Raw genomic sequence first — 16,400 nt, forward strand, 5'->3', positions numbered from 1 at the left:
AGGACGCAGCGAGCCGCCTGCCGAATCTAAAATTCGCAGGGCCTTTCTGAAACTGCAGGGGCGGGACAAACGCATCGCGCCGGAATGTTGTCTTGTCGAACGCGGCGAAGATTGGGCCAAAATTCGCAATGGGAAGGGGATAAATTTCTAATGGACGCGCAAAATACAGCGGCTCTATCGAGAACGCTGGACGCGGGTAATGCGGCGGGACAGCCGAAGACGCGACTCCTGCGCCTTTACCTTGTCCGGCATGGCGAGACGGCGTGGTCGCTTACCGGGCAGCACACCGGCCTTGCGGACATCCCATTAACTGCGAAAGGCGAGGACGAGGCGCGGGCGCTGATAAGTCTCCTGCGCGATATTCCCTTTGATTCGATACTGGTCAGTCCCCGGCAGCGGGCCCAGCGAACGCGGGCATTGGCCCTGCCCGACAGCGCTGCCACAATCGAACCGGATTTGGCGGAATGGGATTACGGCGATTACGAGGGGCGGATAACGGCGGATATACTCCGGGAGCAGCCGCATTGGGACTTGTTTCGGGATGGCAGTCCACGCGGGGAATCGCCCGCGCAGGTATCTGACCGCGCCGACCGGCTTATCGCTCGCCTGCGCAGTCTGGAAGGAAATATCGCGCTCTTCTCGCACGGTCATTTCGGGGGCGTTCTGGCGGCGCGTTGGATTGGTCTGCCTTTGATGGTGGCGCAACATTTCCCACTCGGCACCGCGTCGCTCAGTATCCTCGGCTACGGCCTGCACCACGTCGAAACGCCGGTTATCGCGTTGTGGAACGCCGCCCCACGCTATATGCCCGACCTTCCAAACACGCTACAGGAACCCGCGAACGTCTCCGCGACACCCTGAAACACGGCGGCATCTGGCGGCGCGGTTGCCCCTCTGCGCCGCCGCATTGTGGATAGACGGTCTGACGCGCAATGGCGTTCTGCACAGTGAGGCCCGCCGCCACTTGACAGGGCGATGATGTTGGGACGGAGGCGGAGCGATTTCATTTCAGATCTGAGAGAGGGAAATAAATTTTTCTTCCAGCAATGAGCGTAGCGGGGATGAGGCGAGAATTCCGAGCACTTTACGAAAAAAATACTTGGCTTAATTTTAGTTTTTTATCACCCTTGTAATATTTATTGCAAGAGACATCTATGAGGCATCCAGACGCTTCCGCATTGCCCATTCAACCCGATCCTGCGCCAGCTGCGCTTGCCTGAAAGGAACCTTTCTCATGTTTCACTTTGCTTTAGCTCGCGCTCTTCGCGGCTTTACGCTCGCCCCCGCTTCCTCTTTGCCACGCCGATTCCGGGTTCTCGCCCCAAGCCATGGAGGGTGATGCCTGCCACCCGCTCTGTCTAAATTATAGCCGCTTGTTCCCATAGGTTTCGTACTCTTTGCAGCATAATGACCTTTGCCCCGCTTTTCAGGCCTTTCGAAAAGTCATTTATCGTTGGCTGGATACGCAAAACGGCCCAGCAGACAAACTGGTTCGATACCAGCAGCAAATTACGCTTCGGAAACTTGGAAGCAAAGAACAACAGGCCGCAGAACCTGATGATCCTGCGGCCTATCATTTTTACTTGCGAGGGGAAAGTGCGTGCCACGAACTAATCAAGGCCTGCCTGATATATGGCATCAAGTAGACCTTGATTTTTAAGCAGACATTAGTATACATAGAGCGGAAAACATAATAAGCCCCACATTCCCGGCCTACCTGAGCCGACCTATTGAGTTTCTGAGGCGGATGACCTATGGGTGATGTCTACAAGGTAAGGATCAACTTTTTTGTATCGCGGATTGTTTGTCCTCGCGACGTTTATCCCCGTAAGATCGCGCTGCCAGTCAAAGCCGCCGCGCAGAACCAGAACGGCTTCGATAAAACCGATAGTGAGATCGAAGCCGTTCCTTGAATCGCTCTTGTTACAGTTCGATGACCATGATCTTTACGAGCAGAGTCTGGACACCGTAATTCTCGGCTATGTAGAGGTCGAAAGCCGCGGAGGTGGCGTTGCCGGTTATCGGATATTTCATACCGGCTGTGTCATTGAAGTTGTTTCCATCCGTGGTAAAAGCGGATACCACCACAGCGTAGTTGGGCAAACCCCATCCCAGTGTGATATGCGTCGTAACGTGGTTAGAAGTTACGCTCTGGAAATCGCCTGTGAATGGCAAAGAACCAGTCGATGTTGCTCCTATATCTCCGATAGTTACCGTGCCGGTCAGCACCCGCTTCTGGTTTGTATCGGGAACCCAGGCGCTGCCCGTCCAGAGGAACGACATTGACATTTGAGGCGCGATGAGAACCGCCGATTGAACCTGGAATTTCGCGCTCCCCGTGTTTACGATGCGCACCGTCCGCCCCGGCGTGGTATTGGTGGGGTTGGGAAGAGTCAGCGAGCGAAACGCCGCAGTTTGATTGATCAGGATAGTGGAGGTCGCGTCCACCGTCGCCGCCGCGCCTATCGCTCCATCCGCCCCGCTGTTGGAGACCGTGACAACATTTCCATAGGTCACGGCCCCCCGGCAGTGATGCCGCCCGAAACGCTGAGCGAACCGGAGGTGATGGAACCGGCGTTAAGGGCGCCGGTTGCGGTGATCGTGCTGGCGGTGATAGAATTCGCCGTGATGGCGTTCGCGCTGTTGATGTTCCCGTTGACATCCAGTTTCGCCCCCGGAGTGATCGTGCCGATGCCGACGTTGCCGCCTGCCTGCATTATCACCTTCACCGTCGCGCCGGGCGAGAAGAGTAGATCGCCGAACTCTCGCATCTCCATTTGATTCCCGGCCCGGTTGAATATAATCCGATGGTTGTTGTCAAAACTGCGAATCTGCCCGTTGTCCGCGAAAAACAGCTCGCTTCCGGCTGCCGCCTGAATCGGGCCGGTAAAGGCCGCGCCGCCTTCATTCCAAAACTTGATCTTGCGGCTCGTAGTGTCTGGCCCCGCGCCGAAGATATCGAGCGCGTCCACCGTGAACGCCTGATAGCCGATCTTGCCCGCGTTCGGCTCTTTGCCCGCGACGCCAAAGCCGAATTCGAGGACTTTACTGCCGCCGATGCCCAGAAAACCGCTAGTTGTGAAATCGCCATTGACATTCACGCGCCCGCTCGCCCCGGTGTTCATGTACGTGCGGAAGGCGTAATCTATGGGCGCGCCGATGTCGGACGTGCCGCCCGAATAGGGATCGCTGCTGGCATAACCGAACTGAAGGCTGGAACTGCGCCCGATATAGTAGGTGTATTTCTGCCCGCCGGTCAGCGCGACGGGAGGCGAAATCGTGAGGTTCTGAAAGCCCATAGGCGGCGTTATCGTCACCGAAACCTGCCGTAGGACGCCGCCTGTCGTGCCTTCGCCCGAATAGATTGTCAGCGGAATCGTCTTGTTTATCCCGGTTGTGGTGCCTATATAAAGATCGAGCGCCGTCAGGCTGCCGCTCTGAGTCGGGGTGAACGACTGCCACGCTTCGTCCTGATTCTGCGCCGTGATGGCGGTCTGCGCGACATCCACCCCCGCGACGCCGCCTTGAAGCGCGGACAACAGCGTTCCAGAGACTTTGTACAGGCTGGAAGTCAGGGTTGCCAGAAGCGGGTTCGGGTAGGTTCCAGTCAGGTCGCCGCCCGCCGCGCCGTTCGCGCCGCCGACGCCGGGAGCGAGTTTCGCGGCGGTAATGCTGCCGTCCGGCACGCTTCCGGCTTTCAGAGCGTAGGCCACGCTCGCCAGCTGCTGCCGGGGCGCGAGCGCCCCGTCCGTTCCGACCTTGATCTCCAGCCAGAGGCTGCCATTAAACAGGGTCGCCGCCGTGGCGCCGTTTTGGAAGTTCGCGCCGACATTCAACTGCGCCGCGAACGATCCGTTGCGGACGGCTGCCGGGTTGATGGTCTGCTGCCAGCGCAGCGCGCCGCCCGTCACGGCGTTGTAGAGGCTGAACTGGATAGAGTAGCTGCCGTCGGCGACGGGCGTCCCGTCGGGTTTGGCGAGGCGTCCCTGAAAATTCAGCAGGGCGGGGGGCGACTGCCTGCGCGTTTGCAGGCAAGCCCTGACCGTATAGTAGGCAGAGGAGAGTAATGGTAAGTAGAAAACGGCGCATGGTTTGCGTTCCTTTCTGCGGGTTTCGGGCGCTTCAACACCCGAAGAATAGCCAATAGTCAGTAAACTGCGGGACAGACTTCCCTGTCTGTCTATTCGACCCTTCATCCGTTGGATCGGCGACGGCGTAGCCAGAGCAGTCCCATCCCGATCCCGCTCCCCATTGTCAGCCAGGCGGCTGGTTCGGGGGTCGGCGGGCGGGAGGTGATGGTCGCGCCATAGGCGCCCAGTATCAGGTTGTTGCCCAGTTCATCGAACACTCCGCTGCCGAAGGGCGGCGCATCGAGTGTGGGATTCAGCGTGATGCGACCGCCAAAAGAGGCGTCGCTGGGGTAGTTGGGTTCTTTCAGCACCAGCACCTGGAACTGCCCCAGCGTGACCGGGCCATTGTTACCCAGCGTCGCGCCCGGCGTGAAGTTGGCAAAGTTGAGCGAGAGGGTTCCGCTGTTGGCGTTATACGAATCGCTCAAGTCGGTATCGAAAAACGGGGTCGTAGACAGAAACGGCTTGCCCGTGCCCCCGAAGTTTTGCGCAAACTGGAGCGTGCTGGTATCTGTTAAAGTAATCGTCGTCCCCAAGCGACGGAGGAGGCGATGCCGCCGTCCACCACCAGACTGATGGTCAGCATTTCCACTCCGTTATAAGGTCGGTTGGCAATATGCTCGTGCGGCGGGGTGAGAAAGAGCGATTACGCCCCCGATACGACCGGAACAAACGCCAGCAGTCCCGTTATTATTCCGTGAAGGGCTGTTCGATATAAGTTCATCAAGAGTTCTTCCTTTCGTGTTTTCCCGCTCCTTCTCTCCAAGGAGGGAAGGAGCGGGGTGAGGCACTTAATCTACTGGTCTCCGACCTGTCCCCAGACGCCGGGAGAGCGAAGCAGGTTGAGATCGGCCTGATTGACGACGCCATCGCTGTTGAGGTCGGCGAGCGGGTTCCAGTTCGGACTGGCAGGCGTACTCATCCAGGCGTTGCGCAGCGCAATGAGGTCGCGAGTGTCAATGCGGTTATCGAAGTAAATCTCGCCGACCGTCAGCTGCACGTCAATGCGCCCGGTGCTGAGCGCAATGCCTCCGTTACGGGCATCCACATTGTAAACGCCTTTTTGAAGGTACTTAGCGGTGCGGATCAGCACGTCGTAGGCGTCCGCAGGCACGGCGATCAGGAAAGCGTTGTTGCTGTCCAGCGTCGTCGTAATCGTGAGCGTGGGCTGGCTAAAGGTTCGGCTGCGGAAGGTGATATAGATCGGTTCGCCGGGAATGAACTGGCCCTGACCGGGTTTAGGCTGCACCCTTCCCGCGATGCGCGAGAGCGTGAAGAAGCCGAAGCGCTGGATTAGGTTTTCCACCTCCGCCAGCGGCTCTCCGACCGGGTTGTCACTAGTGGTGTTGGCGACAGTGAAATCGAGCAGGGACTGGAGGAGGGTATCGGTTGCCATCCAGCGCTGGGACTGAAGCGTGTTGAACGTATCTTTGGGATTGGCGCTTCCGCCGTTGTACTTGCCATAGAGCGACTGCGCCGTTGCCGGATTGGTCTCTGCGGGATTATTGACGACAAGCGGGTCGGGCAGACGCTGCGGGCTGTAGAGAAAACCGGACAGGAAAGTGTTTTGCGCCACAGAGCGGGAAAGCGCCAGTTCCGTGAACTTTTCCAGCAGGCGGCGCGAACCATCGAACTCTTTGACGGCGTTTTGCAGAACGGCTCCCTGCGCGGTCGGGGTCTGCGCGTTCCACTGCGTTCGCACCGCTGCCACCTGATTCGCCAGCGTTCCCCCGGCGGCAGTTTCGACAGCCGTGATTGCGGCGTTCAGCGCGGTCGCCTTTGTCTGCTGGAAATCCATCAGATTGCGGAACAGCAGGCTTTTCTCGTAGTGCGAGGTGGCGGGGTTGTATCGAACGGCGCAATCGGCAACGGCCTGCCGGATGTCGTTGCCTACGCTGCGCGCTCCGTAAAATCCGTCCCCGGCGCTGGCGGCGTCGTTGAGGGTCGTCTGCGCAAAGAAGTCGGGCTTTGCCGCCGCGAGGCGCATCATGGACGTAACGCTCATCGCCCAGGCGCGAGGGTTTGCGACGCCGCTTGCCGGGCCGAGCGTTAATTCCCATTTGCGGCGGGCGAACTCCAGAATGTAATTGATATTCCATTCCGGGAAGGGCCCCAGCGACAGCTCGTTAATCAGCGCAGAATCGGAGTAGATACGATTGCCGGTGTTCCAGTCGCTTACTTCCGCCGTCTGTTTGCTGTTGACAAGGGCGTAACTCTTCACGATGCCATACAGCCGTGAATATTCGTTGATATCAATGGCGCTGCCATTGCGCGAAATGCCGTCTATCTCGTCGAGGGAGCTAATCAGTCCCGTGCTGTTGCGCTGCGAATCGTTGGAGAAGTTATAGATAAACTCAGACAGCCGGTAGATGTCGGACTCGACCGTGTTGAGCTGCAACTGCACCCCGCGAACTTGATTCTGCACCTCGACTATATTCGTGTTGATGTTAACCAGGTAATCTTTGACCTCGCCGAACTGCGCGTTCATCGTCGTGTAAATGGTATTGAGTTTGCCGTCTATGATGTCGAGGCGTCCATTGATCTGAACCTGAAATTTGTTCAGCTGATCGCTCAACTGATTGATTCCATCTATGATAACCTCGTCATCCGAGGCGCCAAATACGCCGAAGGTGGCGAGAACATCCAAAGAGCGGGCGGCAAGCAGAGCGCCGTGTCCGACGACATCGAACGCGCTTCCGATGGCGTCAATGGGATTCAGGACGTTGCACGTCTTGCAAAGCGTCCCACCCAAGAAAGCGGCCTCGGCGGTCGCATTCAAGACGGCGACGGTCTGCTGATAAGCGACAAATTTCGGATCGCGATGAATGGAGAGCGGCAAGGCGTAGGCCGCCGCCTGGGCCCTCTGAAGTTTGGGGGTGTTGACAGCATCCATAGCAGCAATGCTCGCCCGAACGCTGGGGTCGGGGTTAAAATAGTAGGCCGCATAGTTGGTCTTCTGGATCGCGGTGATGGTGGCAAGCGTGTTCAGGGCCGTCGTCGTCACGCTGTTCATCCGCTGGTTGAAGGCCAGGCTGCGGTGGCGTAGGCGGGGTAGGTGGGGCGATTGTTGACCAGGGTTACCGGGACAACAATGCTCCCGTCCGTCTGTATCAGGCTGACAAACGGCGCGAAGTTCTGGCTGTCGCGCAGAACCGGATTTTTGTTGAGCAACGTAAAAGTATTGTCGAGTACGCTGCACTGGAAAAGCGGGCCGAAGAAGGCGTCCACGACCGACGCCACGCGGGGGTTCTGTCGCGCAAGGTTGAACATCTTTTCGAAGACGAGGCTGCGGTACTGCGAAAAGCCCCCGCCACGCGGCCGCCTCCGAGATAGTCGCTTTGCTGCAGATAGGCGGGCTGGTTGTCGTTGACGCGCTGACCCACGCAGGTCTGGAAATTGAGGGCTTCAATGGTGATGGTGTTTGCCACCGGATTGCCGGTCTGTTCGGACAGAAGTCCAAGCATCGCGGCGGCGACATCGTAGGGTTGCAGCGCGAACTTCAGATCACCTCCGACCCGGTACAGCCGGTCATACTTCGCCTGCGCCTGCGCGATCAGGCGCAGCGCCGTGCCGGACGGGAAGTTCGGGTTGTTGTTGGGACTGGGATTGGGACAATAGGGAACTTCGCTGGGCAAGGGATTGTCAACCGAATAGAGTTTGATAATAAAAACGGCAATAGCCGCCCGTTCCGGCGTCTGGGTCATATCCGTCCGGTCTATGGCGTTGGCGACATAAACGATACGGTTTACCTCGTCTGCCGGGGTGATGACAGTCTGCTGCGCGCAGGCGGGGCGCATTCCCGGCAACAGTAACAGGAACATCATAATACAGGAACGCAAGATGGGTTTCATGCTTCCTCCTTTCAGGAGTTCGGAGCGATTTCTGGCGCAGGATGCGCAAGGGATACTGTTTAGTATCGCAGGCAGGCGTACCCAAACCCGTACCTAAATAGCAGGAGAAACGCACAATTGTCGCGAATGATCTCTCTATTCCGCTCTGTTCTTGATTCGGTAGAAAGTCCCCATGGCGCTCATACAGGAAAACCCAACACAATGCGCTGTAGAACTTCGCCTGCTGGGAGGTTTCGATGTCCTCATAAACGGCGAACCGCTGCCGCCTCTGCCTTATCGTCGCGAACAGTGGCTGCTGGCGCTGCTCGTCCTCCGGCACTCCCGCGACACCTCCCGTGACTGGCTGGCGACTACCCTCTGGCCCGACAATGAGGAGAGTCAGGCGCTTTTCTACCTGCGTAAGAGCCTCTCCAGTCTGCGCAAGGCGTTGGGAGCGGAGGCCGCTCGCCTGCTGGCCCCGACCCCGCGCGCGATTCGCCTGAACCTCGAAGGAGCGTTTGCGGATGTCGTCGCCTTCGACAACGCCCTTCAAGAAGGGAGGAAAGAGACGAGCGAAGGGACGAAAGCAAACCCCTCTGGACTTGAAAAGGCGGTTGCGCTCTACCGCGGCCCCCTCCTGCCCGACTGCCAGGAGGCGTGGATTCTCCCGGAGCGTGAGGCGCGTGAGCAGGCGTATCTAACCGCGCTGGAAATCCTGTCAACCCGCGCGACTGCCGACGGTCAACCCGCTGCCGCCGTTCACTGGCTGCGGCTGCTCCTCGCCACAGACCTCTACCGGGAGAGCGCCTGTTGCGCTCTGATGCGGGCGCTCGCCGATTGCGGAGATCAAGCCGCGATGACGCAAGTTTATCGCGGCCTGCGCCTTCTATTGCGCCGCGACCTCAACGCCGACCCCGCTCCAGAAACCGACGCTCTCTATCGAAGTCTGCTCGCGCGCGAGCCCCACCCCATCGTCCTGTCGGCGCCCTCGCCCTCGCCCGCCGGGCCGCCGCGCCGCCTGCCGGTTCCCCTCTCGGACTTGATCGGGCGGGAGCAGGAGCGAGACGAAGTGGGTGGCTGGCTAGGTAAGCGCCGTCTGGTTACGCTGACGGGAACAGGCGGCGTGGGCAAGACACGGCTCTCCATTGCAGTAGCAGAGCGGGTGATCGGGCGGTTTTCCGGGGGCGTGTGGTTTATAGACCTGGCTCCGTTGAGCGATCCTGCGCTGCTAACGCAGACTATTTTACGGGCGCTGGGCCTGCGAGAGGAACCGTCCAGAACGCCGGAGGAGACACTGGAGCAGACGCTCGCCTCGCAAGCCCTGCTGCTGATCATGGACAACTGTGAGCATCTATTGGAGCCGTGCGCCTCTCTGATACACCGCCTGCTGTCCGCCTGTCCCGGTCTGCGGGTTCTGGCAACCAGCCGCGAGGCATTGGGACTGACGGGCGAGCATCTCTACCCTGTCCCGGCGCTCTCGCTGCCTCCGCGAGGAGAGGCCAACGTAGAGAAATCCGCCTCCTCGCTGCTGGAGTACGAGGCGGCGCGGCTATTCGTGGAGCGGGCGAGGCAATCCAGTTCCGCGTTTCGACTGACTCGCCGCAACGCGGAACTGGTTGCGCAGATATGCCACCGTCTGGACGGAATCCCGTTGGCGCTAGAGATGGCTGCCGCTCGCGTCAAGGCGCTCTCGGCGGCGCAGATCGTCACCCGTCTGGAGGACCGCTTTCAACTGTTGACAGGAGGCAGTCGGGCGGCTTTGCCCCGTCAGCGCACCTTGCAGGCGACCATAGACTGGAGCCATGACCTGCTGAGCGAAGAAGAGCGTCTCCTGTTCCGCCGCCTCTCCGTCTTTGCCGGTAGCTGGAATCTGGAAGCGGCGGAGGCTGTTTGTGATTTCGGACTTTGTGTTGTAGGTTTTGGATTGCCAGACGTTCCGGCGCAAGTCCAGAATCCAAAACTTAACATCCGAAATAAGAAGGTTCTGAACGCGCTGACGCATCTGGTGGAGAAGTCGCTGGTGGTGTTCGAGGAGCCTGAGGAGGGTACAGCGCGTTATCGTTTGCTGGAGTCAATGCGGCAGTACGGGGCGGAACGTCTGGCAGAAGCGGGAGAGACGGAGGCGCTGCGCAATCGGCATCGTGATTTCTTCCTGCAATGGGCCGAGGAGAGCCGTCGGCATCAGACGAGCGCGGCGCAGACGCGCTGGCTGTCGGTTCTGGCGGAGGAGCAGGATAATCTGCGGGCGGCGCTGACGCGCTGTCTCCATGATCCGAAGGGAGGGGAAAAGGGACTGCGGTTCGGCGCTGCCTTGCAGTGGTTCTGGAAAGTGCGCGGGTATCCGGGCGAGGGGCGCGTCTGGCTGAAGTCTCTTCTGTCGCATCCGGGGGCGCAGGTTCGCACCATAGCGCGCGCCGATACGCTCTCTGGCGCGGGGAGCATGGCCTGGCTTCAGTCTGACTATGCCGCCGCGCGTTCTCTGTATGACGAGAGCCTGGAGATACGGCGGGGGCTGGGAGACAGGCAGGGGATCGCGAACGCGCTCGGCAACTTGGCGAATATCGCCAATTATCAGGGCGACTATGCCGCCGCGCGAGTGCTGCATGAGGAGAGTTTAGCGATAAGGCGGGAGTTGGGAGACAGGCAGTGAATCGCCATCACCCTCAGCAATCTGGGGGGCGTTGCCAGCTCTCTCGATGATACGGCTTCGGCGCGGGCTCTATATAGCGAGAGTCTGGAAATAATGCAGGAGTTAGGAGATAGGTATAGTATTGCTCACCTCCTTGGCAGCCTGGGGGCGATGATTCAGAAAGAGGGCGACCACGCTTTAGCCCGTTCTCTGTATGACGAGAGCCTTGCCATACTCTGGGAGTTAGAGGACAGATATAACATCATCTACCTCTTTGAACTGTTTGCCTCCCTCGCCCTTAAAGAGACGCGGGTCGAACGCGCGGCTCAATTATGGGGCGCGGCGTCCTCACTGCGCGAGTCCATCGGTTCGCCACTGCCGCCGAACGACCGCGAGAAACAGAAGGCTGAGTGCGCTGCGGCGCGGGAGGCGTTGGGGGAGACCCTCTTTACCGCCGCCCGGGAGAAGGGACGCGCAATGTCGCTGGAACAGGCTATCATGGTCGCTCTGGGACCGTTCCGATGTATCGTTGTTTAAACTCTTGCTATAAAGGCTTCTGCAGGTGATATCCGCCTTATGCGGTTCCGTACGCTTTGCAGTGAAGGTGATGAGGACAAGGAAAAACCGCTCGGTCATAACGGCCGAGCGGCCCATCAAGAGCGGAAAACATAGTAAGTCCCACATTCCCGGCCTATCTCAGCCGCCCTATTGATTTTCCAAAACGAGCGACCTACTCGTAATTATTGTAACGTAAAAACAAGATTGTTAATAGATATTCCGATGAATAGTTTGTCTACGCGATTTACAGTGGCGAACAAGCATTTATTGCCGGTACATATAGCGTTTTTTACGGAGCGCCCGTTATTCATCGGAATATCTAATGTCTAAATTTCTTGGGCCACTATACTGAGCAATATCCACTATTTTGGGGCGAAAGCCTATCCTTTCCTGCCAGAAAGGACTCTTGTGGGTAGGGGTTCTAAAAAACGGTAGGCCCACCCCCCTCTCTCATTTTTGTGGCCGAGGGAAACCCACACAACAACATCGAAACTGGTGGGGGGGAAAATTTTGTAAAAAAAAAAAACCTGGTGAGAAAAAAAACAGGGCGAAAAAAATAAAAAAATTTTTATTTTTTTGGAAACGTAAGAACATCAATCAAGGAGTATTTCCATGCCACACCAAACGGGACAACAATTCAACCGTCGCTATTTCCTTAAGTCCGCAGGCCAAACAGCTGCCGTCATGGCCCTAGCGTCTACCATCCCAAGCCGTGCAATCGCTGGGGAGACGGCCGATATTCCAATCACTGGTAAGGTGGTTCCATCCTTATCCGGGTTCGATGATCTCCTGCGAACGCTTCTTAGCCTCCCATGCGCGAGGCGCACCCTATCGCATGAAAACGGCTACGCCGAGAACCGAAATGTAGACGCAAAGCGGCTAACATTCGGTATTTTCAAATCAGAGAACACAAAAACCCCGGGGCCCGCCGCCCCCCCCCCCGGGCGTGGCAAATTGATCTATGCACGCGGGTTTGGATACGCCGACAAGGAAGCTCGCGAGCCGGTTCAGCCGGATTCGTTGTTCCGCATCGCCAGCATCAGCAAGCCATTTACTTCAGCGGCTATCATGCAACTCGTTGAGCGCGGCAAACTCAAGCTGAGCGACCATCCATTTACACTTCTTGATATCAAGCCTTTTCTGGAAGGGAACGCAAAGGTTGATCCGCGACTGGCGCAGATCACCGTCCATCAATTGCTTTGCCACACGGGCGGGTTTGATCGCGCGGGGGGGGTCGAACCCATTTTTCCGCCCGGGGGGGCTGGGCGGGGGGCGAAAATGAAAACGCCGGGGGGAAGAAAAAAGTAAAGGGGGGGGGGGGGGGGGGGCAATTTTCCCGGGGGGGGGGCTGGGGGGGGAGCAGATAGAAAAGCCGCCGCGGGGGAAGAAAATCATCCGTTACATGATGGGCCGCCAACTCGATTTTGATCCGGGCAGCAAAGAATCTTACTCTAATTTCGGCTATTGTGTACTCCGTCGTATCATCGAAGATAACACCCGGGGTTTATAAAAAAAAAAAAAAAAAAAAAAAAATTTTCTCCCCCCGGGGGTTTCGTCAAAAAACTTAGAGCAACCCTAAAAAGGTTGAGAACGCTTGGGGGGAGGGGGGAAATGTGTCAAGTGTTTTGAGACAAAAAGATGAAATTCTTTTTATGTAGTTTTCAGGTCAGTCCCCGCTGTCTGCGGTTCGACCCGATTGATACATACTTGCTCGTGCAGCGACACGACGTTGGGCGCTCCTCTGGAGAAACGACCCGGCTTTTTAGCATACGCCTGATCTAAGGTCTCCTGCCGCGCTTGCTGAACGGCGGCGGCTTGTCCCAAGTGAACCATTTCTGGCGTCAAGAGCGCGATGCCCGTGTGGTACTGCCGCGTGTTATAGAAGGTCAGGAAATCCGCGCAAAACCCGCGCGCTTCCTCAATACTATCGAAATGACCGGGAAACTGCGGCGCATACTTGACCGTCTTGAACTGCGCCTCGGAAAACGGGTTGTCGTTGGAGACGTGCGCACGCGAATGCGAACGGGCTACGCCCAACTCACACAGCAACTCCGAAACCGTTTTGGAAACCATCGGCCCGCCCCGATCCGCATGAAGGGTGAGCGCATCGCGCGAGATGCCATGTCTTTGGCAGGCCGTTTCGATCAGTTGCGCGGCCAGATGCTGACACTCCCGCGCGGCAACCAGCCAGCCCACGACGCAGCGACTGAAAATAGCGAGTACCACATACAAGCGGTAGCCCTGCCCTTTGGCGGAACCGCGCAGTTTGGTGATGTCCCACGTCCACACCTGATTGGGCGCGGTGGCGAGAAGCACGGGGCGGGTATGTTTTTGATGGCGCGATTGCCGCCTCCTTTCGGCAACTTGCTTATTCTCGCGCAACAGACGGTACATCGTCGAGATCGAACCCAGGTAGCAGCCCTCGTCCAGCAGCGCGGCGTAGACTTGGCGCACCGAGCGATCCAAAAAGCGCTCCGAGTGCAGGTGGGCCAGCAACTCCGCTTTTTCCGCCGGGGTCAGGCTTTGGGACGGGGAACTTGTCCGCAGTCCCAAAGCCAACTGACCGCCGTTTCGCTTGCGATAGAAGGTCGCCCGGCTCATTGCGACGGACTGACAGGCCCGCGCAATGCCGGTGAGCCGCGCTGCTTCCTCAATCTGCGTGAGCGCTATTCGGTCGGCAGGGTGAGGTTCATCAGGTCGGAAAGTTTTTTTTGGAGTTCGACCAAGGCTTTGAGTTTCTGGTTCTCCAACTGCAAGGCTTGCAGAGTTCGCGCCTCCTGCTGCCTTTGGGCGGCTCGCTCTTTTCGCTTCTGCTTTTGGCGCGGGTCATTTTGGGCGACGAGTTTTCCCTCTTCGTACTGCTTTCAGAAAGGAAGCGAGAGTGGAAGAGTAGATGGCCTCGCGGCGCAGGATGGCTCCGAGTTGTCCGCGCTCGGTGCACTGGTCGGCTTCGCGTAAGATGCGAAGTTTATCCGCGACGGTGAAGCGTCTTCGGCTGGCGGGTTGGCTGACGTGCGGGTCAGGAAGCATTCGGATATTCAGGTCAGACATGAGTGGGTTGCTTTCTCGCCCTTTAGGAAATCTACACTATTTTTGGTACGGGATTCTGTCTCACTCTATTCTGACGATGGTTTGTTCGACGGCACATCCGCGTTGCTCATACGCCGACATGATGGCCTGACGTGGGCCGTGCTATTCAACACGGATCACGACGAAAACAAACAGGTACCCGCAGACTTGATCGGTCTATTGTTACACACAGTTGCCGATGCAGTGAAGGAATGGCCGGACGACCGCCACGTTGGACACCGAAGCGAGAACGGGCGGCAGTGATGTGAACGATGGCGCTCCTGATCTGGCAGGCCCGCGCCCGATGTGGCTGCCGAGACGCCCGACGTGGACTTCGCCGCCATCGACCAGCGCGGCGTCGTCTGCCCTCAGGGAGCCAAAGCCGACCTCGGAGCCTTTGAATTCGTCCCCACCGCGACGGTTGCGGGCAGGGACGCTAGCGGAGACAATTGGGTGGACGTAGTGGATTTCGGTCTCTTCATCAATGCCTGCGGCGGGCTGCAATCGGTGAAATCTCGTCATTACTTCACCACCTCATCCCCCACTCAGCCCATCAAACATACACTTCCTGATCGCCCCAGCATGTTTGGAGGTAATCGATCTGCCCAGCATGAAGCGTGGCATGCCACCCAGGCATATTCATCAGGTCGGTCATAGGCAGTGACCATCCCAATCCGCTCTCTAGGGAAGTTCTGATCGCTTCCGGCGGAACGGAATCCAATGCCGCAATAACCTCCTCGGTACCCTTCCGGAATATACTTTCCATCTCTGTGCGGCTCGTTATTGCGGCTTCTTCCGCGTTCCTTTGCGCCAACCACTCCAGTAAGTTGTCACTCGACGGAAGTTTTCGTTCCTTGATCATGCGAGCGAATCTTCCGGCGTAAAGAGCGGTATGAGCGGCAATCCGGATTGCAGACTTCGCCGTTGGCGTCGGCGTCCAGGTTAACTTGTCGTCCGGTACGAAGGAAAAGTTCCTCAAGAAATACTCCATCCCCTGCACTGCGCTCTCTTTACAGGAAGCAATCAGGCTATCCATCGTTGTAATCCTTTCTAATCTTTACGATCCTGTTGTAGTTTGGCTGCGCGTCCGATCAACTGCGTGACCGAAGCGATGGTGTCGTTCTATTGGCGCGCTCAGCAGGCAATAGACGCGGTGATCCCTGCGAGTAAGGAGCGTAGGTGGGTGGATATCGTTTGATGGGGTGATGAGGCGCTAACTCCAGCCCATGTTCGAGCGCCGACAAAAAACTCTGGTGTCACTTCATTACCTCATCACCCATATACTCACTTCGGGGCCTTGCGATATGCCTCGAACTTATCGGCTGAGCCGACCTGCTTGCCATCCTTATTGGCGGACCACTCTTGTGTGAAATGGTCTTCCGATAGAAATGTGAACACGAGGTGGTGAATGTGCAGGTCATTTTCGGATTTCATGTTGCCGCCGCCGCCGCCGCACTCGAACTCCATTTTGGACGCTGTGCTGGCCTTCGTGGCCCTCAAATGGGGCTGATTGCCTAGACTACAGTAGTGGGTCATAACCAGGTTGCCGTTGTCGAGATGGTAGATGGAGGTCATTCCTTCCGGCGAGCCCGGCAGCATCTCCTCTTCGACGGCGCTGCCTCCGGATATCACTTTATACCGTAGCGTGACCCTCTCCTTGCCGGACTTGTCCTCCTGATGCGTCCAATCTCCGGCAAGCTTCTTCAGCCTTGCGAAACATACCTGCGCCGCCGACTCGTTCGGTTTAGGCTTTTCGGTCTGTGCCGCCGACTGTGGCAGGTTTAAGGAGGCGCCTGCGAGCAGACACAAGGCGACCGCGCCAATCAAGTACTTGTTCATTTGTGTGATCCTTTCTCGGGCGATGCGCGCAGCATCGGTTATGTTGCCGGTTGAGTTGACGAGTGACCGCTCCCCATCCATAAGTGGAGAACGGTTTTCAGCAGGGACAGTGTACCGCCGACGCAAACAGTTTTACCTCCGGGACGTTTCTCCCGCAGAACCGGCAACTGTTAAGTTTTGAAGGCGCCTCAGAACAAGAGGCGACTTTGTGCCTCTACGGAGATACTAAGCGGCGGTCGGACAAAGCGGAAAACTATTTTCAAGCGATTATCAGCGTGAGGAATGTGGGAGTTTACAGGGGTTCTGCATCCCCCGACATATCTGCTCGTTGAAATCGAGTGAGCG

At 57.8% G+C, this 16,400-nt stretch overlaps 5 protein-coding genes across 5 annotated transcripts; 2 read left to right on the forward strand and 3 right to left on the reverse strand.

Annotated features, from left to right (window-relative positions):
- Nucleotides 1-150: 150 nt before the first annotated feature.
- On the forward strand, nucleotides 151-1,646 carry KY384_000064 (uncharacterized protein; the record flags this gene model as incomplete). The annotated part of the gene is made up of 2 exons (XM_044808602.1): nucleotides 151-573; nucleotides 1,431-1,646. 2 exons carry the CDS (start codon nucleotides 151-153, stop codon nucleotides 1,644-1,646), a joined length of 639 nt encoding a protein of 212 aa, XP_044665355.1.
- Nucleotides 1,647-1,923: 277 nt separating this feature from the next.
- Nucleotides 1,924-7,954, reverse strand: KY384_000065 (uncharacterized protein; the record flags this gene model as incomplete). The annotated part of the gene is made up of 5 exons (XM_044808603.1): nucleotides 1,924-2,462; nucleotides 2,558-4,017; nucleotides 4,347-4,634; nucleotides 4,931-7,379; nucleotides 7,426-7,954. The coding sequence occupies 5 exons, from the start codon at nucleotides 7,952-7,954 to the stop codon at nucleotides 1,924-1,926; spliced, it is 5,265 nt and encodes a 1,754-aa protein (XP_044665356.1).
- Nucleotides 7,955-8,153: 199 nt separating this feature from the next.
- Nucleotides 8,154-10,610, forward strand: KY384_000066 (uncharacterized protein; the record flags this gene model as incomplete). The annotated part of the gene is made up of 1 exon (XM_044808604.1): nucleotides 8,154-10,610. The coding sequence occupies one exon, from the start codon at nucleotides 8,154-8,156 to the stop codon at nucleotides 10,608-10,610; it is 2,457 nt and encodes an 818-aa protein (XP_044665357.1).
- Nucleotides 10,611-14,769: 4,159 nt separating this feature from the next.
- KY384_000067 (uncharacterized protein) lies at nucleotides 14,770-15,252 on the reverse strand (the record flags this gene model as incomplete). The annotated part of the gene is made up of 1 exon (XM_044808605.1): nucleotides 14,770-15,252. The coding sequence occupies one exon, from the start codon at nucleotides 15,250-15,252 to the stop codon at nucleotides 14,770-14,772; it is 483 nt and encodes a 160-aa protein (XP_044665358.1).
- A 248-nt stretch (nucleotides 15,253-15,500) lies between these two features.
- Nucleotides 15,501-16,136, reverse strand: KY384_000068 (uncharacterized protein; the record flags this gene model as incomplete). The annotated part of the gene is made up of 1 exon (XM_044808606.1): nucleotides 15,501-16,136. One exon carries the CDS (start codon nucleotides 16,134-16,136, stop codon nucleotides 15,501-15,503), a length of 636 nt encoding a protein of 211 aa, XP_044665359.1.
- Between the last annotated feature and the right edge of the window lie 264 nt (nucleotides 16,137-16,400).

The sequence above is a fragment of the Bacidia gigantensis genome (genome assembly GCF_019456465.1).
Source record: "Bacidia gigantensis strain McMullin 20006 chromosome Unknown contig_49, whole genome shotgun sequence".
Lineage (NCBI taxonomy): Eukaryota > Fungi > Ascomycota > Lecanoromycetes > Lecanorales > Ramalinaceae > Bacidia > Bacidia gigantensis.